The sequence below is a fragment of the Nerophis lumbriciformis genome, linkage group LG03 (assembly GCF_033978685.3).
Source record: "Nerophis lumbriciformis linkage group LG03, RoL_Nlum_v2.1, whole genome shotgun sequence".
Taxonomy (NCBI): Eukaryota; Metazoa; Chordata; class Actinopteri; order Syngnathiformes; family Syngnathidae; genus Nerophis; species Nerophis lumbriciformis.
This window is the reverse complement of record NC_084550.2, coordinates 46,515,943-46,527,500: the sequence shown is the minus strand read 5'-3', so window position 1 is coordinate 46,527,500 and position 11,558 is coordinate 46,515,943. Positions and strand designations below refer to the sequence as shown.

Sequence of the window (11,558 nt, the reverse complement as noted above, 5' to 3'; positions counted from 1 at the left end):
TGTTATTTTCTTTGTGCTCGACAAAAGAAAAGAAGTGAGAATATCTCATACTTGCCAACCCTCCCGAATTTCAGTGCCTCTCCCCGGGACAACCATTCTCCCAAATTTCTCCCGATTTCCAGCCGGACTTAAGGTACGCCCCTCCAGGTCCGTGTGGACCTGAGTGAGGCAGCCTGTCGTCACGTCCGCTTGGCCAACCAAAAAGTAACCGCAGAACACTATACCGTATAGTCGTATAGTGTTCTGTGGTTACTTTTTTGTTGGCCAACAGTTTACGTTGTATTGCGCACCCCCCTCCCCTCCCCACACCCACACACACACACACACAGAGAGCGCAGAGGAAGAATCAGAAGCATGTCATTGCTTCGCTGCCATAAAACACGATCAGATCCTCAGTTTCTAGCCGATACTACATAAAAAATAACGTAAAATAACGCAGTAACGCATCATGTAGTAACGGTAACTGAGTTACTGAATATAAAAAATAACGCGTTAGATTACTAGTTACCGCCGAAACTAACGGCGTTACAGTAACGCGTTACTTTGTAACGCGTTAGTCCCAACACTGATTATGACACATGCTAATTGTTAACATGCTAACGTTAGCATGCTAGCATTTACTTTTTTGATCTTTTTGCAACCGTTGACCCCAAAGTCACATAACTTGGTATGTCACACATGCTAATAAGTGCAGCATGCTAATGGTAGAATGCAAACGTTTTAGGCTAGCTCTTTATCTCATTTTGTACAGTTACACCTAAAACTCACGGATTAGATTTTCTAGTTATTATCATTATTATTAGTTGTAGTAGTAGTCATTAAACATGCAGACTTAGGTGTGCTCTCACCCAGGTCCAAGGAGTCGGAATGAGGTCTGTGAGAGAAGGAGGTGCTTTTGTACACCTGATCCAGAAGCTTCTCCTTCACCTGCGTGATGGTGTCACAGTCCAGCACTTTGCAGGGCAGCGGCTGCGACTCATTGGCTCCTCCGCCCTGCACCAACACGTTAAGAGTCTGGAAAAAAGACGGAGCAGGATTTCAATCACGAACCGACTTGAATCTTACTCGTTATTAAAACAAATCTCAGGGATCCTTATGATCTTACAGCTCTAAATAAGGTAAATGTATTTGGCTCATTGACCAGAGATGCGTGTTTCCTGTTTATGTATGCACATTTATTCATTAAAAAACCCCTGAAATAATGATATTTGCTAACTATTAATTTTATTTGCAGATCAAATGTAATCCAGTAGGTGGTGGATGACCATTATGGAACACTAACACAGTATCAGTGCAGTGCCAGTACAGGTATTAAAGGCCTACTGAAACCCACCACTACCGACCATGCAGTCTGATAGTTTATACATCAATGATGAAATCTTAACATTGCAACACATGCCAATACGGCCGGGTTAGCTTACTAAAGTGCAATTTGAAATTTTGCGCAAAATATCCTGCTGAAAACGTCTCGGTATGATGACGTCAGCGCGTGACGTCACGGATTGTGGAGGACATTTTGGGACAGCATGGTGGTCAGCTATTAAGTCGTCTGTTTTCATCGCAAAATTCCACAGTATTCTGGACATCTGTGTTGGTGAATCTTTTGCAATTTGTTCAATGAACAATGGAGACAGCAAAGAAGAAAGCTGTAGGTGGGAAGCGGTGTATTGCGGGCGGCTGCAGCGACACAAACACAGCTGGTGTTTCATTGTTTACATTCCCGAAAGATGACAGTCAATCTTTACCATTGGCCTGTGGAGAACTGGGACAACAGAGACTCTTACCAGGAGGACTTTGAGTTGGATGCGCAGACGCGGTACCGTGAGTACGCATGCAGCTGCGACTTCCAAACATTTGATCGCTTGCCCGTACGTGCGTGCCGCTATGTGCATGTCACATACGTAACTTTGGGGACTTTGGGGAATTATATGTGCTGTATGAACTTTGGGGAGGTGAACGGTACTTTGGGCTGTGGGATTGAGTGTGTTGTGCAGGTGTTTGAGTTGTATTGGCGAGTTATATGGACGAGAGGGGGGAGGTGTTTGTTATGCGGGATTAATTTGTGGCATATTAAATATAAGCCTGGTTGTGTTGTGGCTAATAGAGTATATATATGTCTTGTGTTTATTTACTGTTTTAGTCATTCCCAGCTGAATATCAGGTCCCACCCGCCTCTCACAGCATCTTCCCTATCTGAATCGCTCCCACTGCCCTCTAGTCCTTCACTCTCACTTTCCTCATCCACAAATCTTTCATCCTCGCTCAAATTAATGGGGAAATCGTCGCTTTCTCGGTCCAAAACGCTCTCGCTGCTGGTGGCCATGATTGTAAACAATGTGCAGATGTGAGGAGCTCCACAACCTGTGACGTCACGCTACTCGTCTGCTACTTCCAGTACAGGCAAGGCTTTTTTATCAGCAACCAAAAGTTGCGAACTTTATCGTCGATGTTCTCTACTAAATCCTTTCAGCAAAAATATGGCAATATCGCGAAATGATCAAGTATGACACATAGAATGGACCTGCTATCCCCGTTTGAATAAGAAAATGTCACGGTTGGTAAAACTGGTGGACCCAAATGCAGAAAAGACACACAGATTTAAAGTTCAAGGGTTATTATTAATACAACCAGAGGGAAAGGAGGGAGCTCGTAGTCCTTGGCTTGGCAGTCCAGGAGAGCACACTGAGGCGAGCAGGCTGAGGCGAGCAGGCTGTGGCTAGCAGGCTGTGGCTAGCAGGCTGAGGCTAGCAGGCTGAGGCTAGCAGGCTGAGCAGGCACACACGGCAGGTAGGGAACACATGTAGAAAGGTGAAACGATCTGGCGATCGCACCGAGTGAAGTCCAAACATTTGTAGGCTGCAGGTGATGAGTTGATGGCAGGCAGGTGAGTGATTAGGGTGCTGGGATCAGCTGTGCCAGGCTGAGAGCTAGAGCCACGCCTACGCCCAAAACACACCCACTCTCCCAAATACACACACAGAGACAAACAAACAGAGACTGTGACAGTGCCCCCCCCTCAAGGAACGCCTCCAGGCGATCCCCCAGGCTTGCCCGGGTGACTGCGGTGAAAGGCCAAGATGAGGGAAGGGTCCAGGATGAAGCTGCGCGGCACCCAGCAACGCTCCTCAGGTCCATACCCCTCCCAGTCCACCAGGTACTGCAGACCTCTACCCCGACGGCGCACATCCAGCAGCCGCCGGACTGTGTAGGCTGGGTGGTCGTCGATGACACGGGGTGGTGGGGGGGAGTATCAGGGGGAGACAGTGGGCTGGTCGAAACAGGCTTCAGTTGGGAGACATGGAAGGTGGGATGGACCCTCCAGCGTGCAGGTACTTTGAGCTTAACTACTGTTGGATTGATGATGGAAATGGTTTCATAAGGGCCAACATACCGGGGTGCAAGTTTCTTTGAGTCCACCTTCAGGGGAAGGTCTCTAGAGGAAAGCCACACCTGCTGACCTGGCTGGTATATTGGTGCCGGACTTCGGTGTCGGTCAGCATACCGACGATTTCGGTCCACAGAGCTGAGGAGGGCAGCACGAGCATCTTTCCACACCTTGCGGTAACGCCGCATCTGAGCCTGGACTGAAGGTACAGAGATGTCATCCTCCTCAGCAGGAAACAACGGAGGCAGGTAACCTAAGGACACCTCAAATGGTGACACTCCCGTGGCTGCACAGGGTAATGAGTTGTGGGCATACTCAACCCATACCAGGTGGGTGCTCCAGGAGGAGGGGTTCTTAGCAACGACACATCAAAGGGCTGCTTCTAGGTCTTGATTTGCCCGTTCCGTTTGCCCATTTGACTGAGGGTGATAACCCGAAGTCAGACTCACAGTGGCTCCAATTGCCCGACAGAAAGCCTTCCAAACCTCCGAAATAAACTGAGGCCCTCTATCCGAGACCACATCTGAAGGAATTCCATGCAGACGGAACACATGCTGGACCATGAGTTTGGCTGTTTCCAGGGACGTGGGGAGTTTGGGTAGAGCTACGAAATGCACTGATTTGGAAAATCTGTCCACTATAGTGACGATAACAGAATTTCCCTGAGAAGGCGGGAGGCCAGTGACAAAGTCCAGTGAAATATGAGACCAGGGGCGGCTTGGGACTGGCAAGGGATGGAGTAGGCCAGCAGGTGGTCGATTGGAGGATTTTCCACGGGCACACACAGTACAGGCAGACACGAAGGCACGGGTATCAGCATCCATGGTAGGCCACCAAAAGTGTCGTTTGAGGAGAGTCATGGTGCGGCCAACTCCTGGGTGGCAGGCAAACAGGGAAGTGTGTGCCCACAGAAGAACCTGTGAACGTACAGCGTCAGGCACAAAGAGGCGGTTATCAGGACCATTACCCGGGTCTGGTTGGTCTTGTTGAGCCCTTCGGACCACCGACTCAATCTCCCAAGTCACTGCGGCCACCACACAAGACGCCGGAAGAATAGGCTCAGGACTGGTGGGACCCTCCGAAGTGAACTGACGTGACAGGGCATCCGGCTTGACGTTGCGGGATCCTGGACGGTAGGTCAGTGTGAAGCGGAATCGACCAAAAAACAAAGCCCACCGGGCCTGACGGGAATTGAGACGCTTGGCAGACTGAATGTAGGTCAGGTTTTTATGGTCTGTCCAGATGATGAATGGGTGTTCTGCTCCCTCAAGCCAGTGCCTCCATTCTTCCAGAGCGAGTTTGACAGCCAGCAGCTCCCTGTTACCTACATCATAATTGCGCTCAGCAGGTTCTAGCCGATATGAGAAGAACGCGCAAGGATGGAGCTTCTGGTCCTTGGCAGAACGCTGGGATAGTACAGCCCCCACTCCAGACTCTGAGGCATCAACTTCCAAGATGAACTGGCGTGAGGAGTCAGGATGAATCAGGACAGGGGCTGTGGTAAAACGTCTCTTAAGGTCCTTGAAAGCCGCGTCAGCCTCTGCTGTCCAAGTGAATGGGACAGACGGAGATGTGAGTCTTGTGAGGGGTGCGACCACTTGACTGTAGTTCCGGATGAACTGGCGATAAAAGTTTGCAAAGCCAAGAAATCTCTGGAGACGTTTAACTGAGGTTGGTTGAGGCCAGTCCACCACAGCTCGCACCTTTTCGGGGTCTGCCTTCATTTGACCACTCTCAACAATGAACCCGAGGAACTTTGTGGACTGAACATGGAACTCACATTTTTCTGCTTTAATGTAGAGCTTGTTCTCAAGAAGGCGCTGGAGCACTTGTCTGACATGAACCACATGTTCCTCCAAGTTGCGGGAGAAAATCAGGATATCATCCAGGTACGCAAAGACGGAGCGGTTAATCAGGTCTCGGAGGACATCGTTCACCAGAGCTTGAAAAACTGATGGGGCATTAGTCAAGCCAAAGGGCATAACCAAGTATTCGAAATGACCAAGGGGAGTCTTAAAGGCTGTTTTCCATTCATCACCAGCTCGGATTCGAATCAAATGGTAGGCATTGCGAAGGTCTATCTTGGAAAACACAGTTGCTCCTTGGAGGGGTTCAAAGGCAGATGCCAGCAAAGGCAGTGGGTATTTGTTTTTAATGGTGATATTATTCAACCCTCGAAAATCTATACAGGCACGTAGAGTGCCATCTTTCTTTCCCACGAAGTAAAAACCTGCACCGAGTGGGGAAGATGAGGGTCGAATAATGCCTGCAGCCAATGAGTCATGGATGTACTTCTCCATCGCCTCTCTCTCAGGGCGGGACAGGTTGTATAACCGACTGGAAGGCAGGGGAGCTCCTGAAATCAGGTCAATGGCACAGTCATAAGGGCGGTGCGGAGGGAGGTCGTAGTCCTTGGCTTGGCAGTCCAGGAGAGCACACTGAGGCGAGCAGGCTGTGGTGAGCAGGCTGAGGCTAGCAGGCTGTGGCTAGCAGGCTGAGGCTAGCAGGCTGTGGCTAGCAGGCTGAGGCTAGCAGGCTGTGGCTAGCAGGCTGAGGCTAGCAGGCTGAGGCTAGCAGGCTGAGGCTAGCAGGCTGAGCAGGCACACACGGCAGGTAGGGAACACATGTAGAAAGGTGAAACGATCTGGCGATCGCGCCGAGTGAAGTCCAAACATTTGTAGGCTGCAGGTGATGAGTTGATGGCAGGCAGGTGAGTGATTAGGGTGCTGGGATCAGCTGTGCCAGGCTGAGAGCTAGAGCCACGCCTACGCCCAAAACACACCCACTCTCCCAAATACACACACAGAGACAAACAAACAGAGACTGTGACAGAAAATCGCATTTCAGTCGGCCTTTAAGTAGGTTGACCATATTCTGAAACCCCAAAAAGAGGACACATATATGCGTGCCAAGGCCGGGACTTGGTGAAAATTTGCCTATGATACTCGAACTTGCCTTATAAATAATATATTTATTTAAATAAAGCATTTTTTCTCCTCTGTTGACAGCAGTGTTGGCGCTAAGAATTTTCAAAAATGGGGTCCCAGGGACCCATCAAGTCATAAAAATGGGGTCCCACAGTAAATTTTTGGGGCCCCACTTTTTTGTAAGCGTTTTGAAAAAAAAAGATAAACGTATGCATTATCCTGTTATATCTCACATTCTATATTGTGTTTTGGAAAAAGGTTGTCATAAACATTACTTAATTCATTAAAAAAAATAAAAAAATAAATTTGTATACATATGTAAATGTATTCAGTTATAAACATTCATTCACTTTCTTCTTTCCTTCATGGATCTAAACTTTACCGCTGCTGGTAGTTTTTTCTATGTTTTTATTTAACAAGTTGTAGGTGTATTTATTTCAGTATAAAAGTGTAAAAAGTGTTTTGCATCGGTCATGAAATGATGATAATGGTGTGCCAGGGCATACATACATTTTATATTTAACGCTTACATCTCTGGAGTCTACATCAACTTCAGATCTATTCCTCATTTCAAAATGTTTTAGTTTTTTTATGTTGTTTTTTTGTTTGTTTGTTTTCCGCCCTTTTTTGTCAAAACAAAACTATGTTTTTAATGGCAAACACAAAATATGCAAAATCTTCCATCAAAAATATTTTTCAAAGTGGAATAATTGATGTGAAGTAGTCGGAACCTTGGATAGGTCAATAATTCATAATAACATTGATTTTGATTCAATATTATGTTTTGAGCAATGACAGTTTGAAAGAAAAAAAAACAGCTTTGTTTTATTAGTCAACATTGCAACTTTTTCGAAATTACATTTCACCTTTAAGCTTTTTTATTTCACTTTTGTTATGTTTTTGTGTATTTTAATAGTATTTTTAGAATGTGCCGTGGGCCTTTAAAACATTAGCTGTGGGCCGCAAATGGCCTCCGGGGCACACTTTTGACACCCCTGCTATAGATAATAAAAAATTAAATCTGATAAAACTATGGATAAAAAGCAGAGCCTGGCGACGCATGCGCGTTTATCATAACTCTCTCTCTCTCTCTGTCTCTGCCCCTCCCTCACCAATGCTGCTGCGCACACCTTCAGAATTTGTTTGGTTTTTAACCCCTTCTTAACCCTGGACGTACATTGAAAATACACGCAGCGGCAACCCTAACTCAAAATGCCGGACATTTGAGGCATTTAAGAAACTCCGCCCTGACAGCCCGGCAAAAGAGGACATGTCCGGGGAAAAGAAGACGTATGGTCAGTCTAGTATTAAGTGTGCTATACACTCACTAAAGTGATATTTACCCAGAACTAATGAGTAGAATTATTTACTATACAGTGGTAGCTCACTTTTTTTACACCTCACTTGTCATAGATCAGTCCATCTTAGATGAGCTCAGGCTCAGCGAAGCCGACGGCGTTTCTGGGTGTTGTTGATAAACGGTTTTCGCCTTGCATAGGAGAGTTTTAACTTGCACTTACAGATGTAGCAACCAACTGTAGTTACTGACAGTGGGTTTCTGAAGTGTTCCTGAGCCCATGTGGTGATATCCTTTACACACTGATGTCGCTTGTTAATGCAGTACAGCCTGAGGGATCGAAGGTCACGGGCTTAGCTGCTTACGTGCAGTGATTTCTCCAGATTCTCTGAACTCTTTGATGATATTACGGACCGTAGATGGTGAAATCCCTAAATCCCTTGCAATAGCTGGTTGAGAAAGGTTTTTCTTAAACTGTTCAACAATTTGCTCACGCATTTGTTGACAAAGTGGTGACCCTCGCTCCATCCTTGTTTGTGAATGACTGAGCATTTCATGGAATCTACTTTTATACCCAATCATGGCACCCACCTGTTCCCAATTTGCCTGTTCACCTGTCGGATGTTCCAAATAAGTGTTTGATGAGCATTCCTCAACTTTATCAGTATTTATTGCCACCTTTCCCAACTTCTTTGTCACGTGTTGCTGGCATCAAATTCTAAAGTTAATGATTATTTGCAAAAAAAAAATAAAATGCGCACACCTTCACAATTTGTTTGGTTTTTAACCCCTTCTTAACCCTGGACGTACATTGAAAATACACGCAGCTGCAACCCTAACTCAAAATGCCGGACATTTGAGGCAATTAAGAAACTCCGCCCGGACAGCCCGGACAGGACCGCAAAAGAGGACATGTCCGGGAAAAAGAAGACGTATAGGATTCTTGTCACAGGATTCGGTTTTCCATGAAAATGTTCGCTGTTTCTGTCTTAATTATTGTACAAATGAACATTGCTGCATGTACAAACAAGGAATACCCGTGGAGGTAACTTTTACAAACATAATTCGACAAGGGCCCAAAGAAAGTTGCGAGTGTCAGTACTTTCATAAAGAAGGCGAGAAAGTTAGAAATCAAAAACAAACTGGTAGCAAAGTGGGAAGGTGGCTCTGCGCTCATTGTCGTCTTCGCCAACTAAAGTCTTCAATAAAGTAAAAAAGTATGCTAAAATATTCATTTATACGTTTTAATTCATAATGTATATGTATTTTGCATTGTTTTATGCATTCTAAACGATCCATATTCTCTGTAAAGTGTGTTTTCTGTTCATATATTTGGGTGTGATTTAGGAATTAGGAGGAATAAAAACCAAGGTATCAGCAATTTGTTACTAGCGTTTGCTTCTTTATCGTATTTTTGAATTTCGTTTTTGAAATTCAAATATCAATCTAACTGTACTCTTTTTTGCTTGGTTTAAAGTGCATTAATAGTAGTATTTATATAGTACTGTATCAATGTAAACCTTTTCCTAACGTTTTTCTCCTTATCCCATTTTTTCTTGTTGTTTTTTGGTCTAATTGTATTATTAGAAAGTTCAGTGTTGTGAGAGAGAACAGGCAAATGGATGACTCTGGACCCACCTGCCTGAGGTGGACCGTGGTAACCCTAAATCAGGGGTCGGCAACCCAAAACATTGAAAGAGCCATATTGGACCAAAAATACAAAAAACAAATCTGTCTGGAGGTGCAAAAAATTAAAAACCGTATATACGTGTTATAATGAAGGCAACACATGACTTAAGTGTCTATATTAGCTACAATAGCCTACTATCAAAATGACTTTAAAAGTCTTATATATATGTGTTATAATGAAGGCAACACATGATATAAGTGTCTATATTGGCCTACTATCATAATGACTATATGTCGCAGGCTGAAGCAAATATTCATTGACAGAAATGTTGAAATGTAATATTTATTCTACACATTTTTACTACATTAGAAACCATTAGTAAATCAAAAGTTACTTAAAAATACTGGAAATTACTGGCTTTTAATGGCCAAAAGAATAGATGTGTGTGTACAAGTTAAGGCGGTCTTCTTTTAATAGATTTATTACAGTCTTTGGCAAGCTAGGTAATGTTTGCTGTGGTCTGGAACAACATGGCACACAAAAAACTATCTGAAATGCAGCTAATATTACATACAGCTAATGTGTCTTGAGACATGCAAAACTAAATGATATACAAAGAGGATAAAAGTAAAGGATATTAAATGAGCTCAAATATACCTACAAACGAGGCATAATGATGCAATATGTACATACAGCTAGCCTAAATAGCATTGATTAGCTTGCAGTCATGCACTGACCAAATATGTCTGATTAGCACTCCAACAAGTCAATAACATCAACAAGGCGCACCTTTGTGCATTCATGCACAGTATAAAAGATTTGGTGGACAAAATGGGACAAAGGAGTGGAATATTTTACATGGAAAACTTTTGCATCACAGTCCACACTATGGTGGGTTCAAGAACCACCGCAATTAGTAGGACAAAACAATGTCACCAAATAGTCTCATCAGTGAAGCATACACACAAACATATTAAACAGTGGGTTTTTCTAACGATTGGGAAGGTTTATGTCATGTTTGTCCTCAAACAAAAAACATACTAAAACAGAAAAAAAATGTTTTCCCATTCCAATCCTTTTTTAGGGTGGCACTAAAGAGCCGCATGCAGCTCAAGAGCTGTGGGTTGCTGACCCCCGCCTTATATGGACATAGGGAGATTTCTGCTCACCAAGGTTTTGTATTCCACGTCTTCTCGCAGCAGGCGGTTGTCGTTGAGAGTGTATTTGGCCTTGCCAGTCACAGCATCCACTGGTCCTTTATCCACTTGGTGCTTTATTGCCCTGAAAAGCATGTAGAGACATTCCCCGGCAGAGTCCTGGAAGCACACACACTTAAAGTGACATCAATGAGAACGAGCAATATAGAAGATGATAAAAGCAAGTAGCCACTACACATGTGCAAAGGCTGTGTCTCAAATTGAACACTTCCATAAGTACACTTGAATTAGTGCACTCATTTCCGGAGCTTATCAAAAATCACAAAATTTACCCGCTTCTTCTTCTCTACCTTTCAATGGTGAATTGTAGCGGTGTCTGATAATAATATTTAATATAAGTCAAAAAACTACTGTATCGGCTTGCATATCAACTTTCTGATATCATCTCCGATACAAGCAGTCCTGCAGTGTTTACTTGTGCACAGTTGGACAGCCAGTTAACATCTAAATGTTAAGCACACAAGGTTGGTCTTCTCTTCTATTTTAGTCAAGTCATTTACAAAAGGAAAACATGGAAGGCTATAGGCTACTAATAGCTAGCAGCTAGACAACAGCTAAGCACACAATAGCACACAAGCTAGACATACGTAATAAGTGTCCTTAATTGAACTATATTGCACTGTACAACATCACATTTGTCAATATAAACAAATATCAAATAATCATAGTTGCATATTACTTACAGATACAAAGTCTCCAAGGGAGAAGCTTATTAGAAAGTATTCAGTAACAAATGTGTCCACATCATTTAATTTGCTGCGTAATGAATTATTGCAACAAATAGGCTAGTGTTTTTTTAGTTGATTTTACACTTTTTCTTTAATTCCACAGCCATATACACCTTAGAGTCATATAACTTGGTATGTGACACATGCTGTTAGCGTGCTAACATTAGCATGCTAACTTTTTCAGTTGATGTGACATTTTTTTCTCTAATTCCACAGCCATACACCTTAGAGCAGTGGTTCTCAAACTTTTTTTGTCATCCCCCACTTTGGACAAGGGGGAGTTTTCAAGCCCCACCTGCCCCCATCGCCCCAACAGAACGCTAATGCCAACCTTAACATTTTCAAATTTATTGAACATCAAGTAACATCAAGTT

General features: G+C 44.0%; 1 protein-coding gene across 4 annotated transcripts in view; it reads right to left on the bottom strand.

The window, feature by feature from the left end:
• Nucleotides 1-11,558, bottom strand: part of plxnb1b (plexin b1b) — a 274,071-nt gene that overhangs the window by 32,233 nt on the left and 230,280 nt on the right. For all 4 annotated transcript variants that reach the window (XR_012050329.1, XM_061937833.2, XM_061937834.2 and 1 more), the window contains 2 exons: nucleotides 10,409-10,555; nucleotides 849-1,014 (listed from right to left, as the gene is read on the bottom strand). Coding sequence is in view for 3 of the 4 variants with exons in the window: in XM_061937833.2 (XP_061793817.1) it covers nucleotides 849-1,014; nucleotides 10,409-10,555 (313 nt within the window). In the remaining variant the exon portion in view is untranslated. The remainder of the gene's footprint in view (nucleotides 1-848; nucleotides 1,015-10,408; nucleotides 10,556-11,558) is intronic.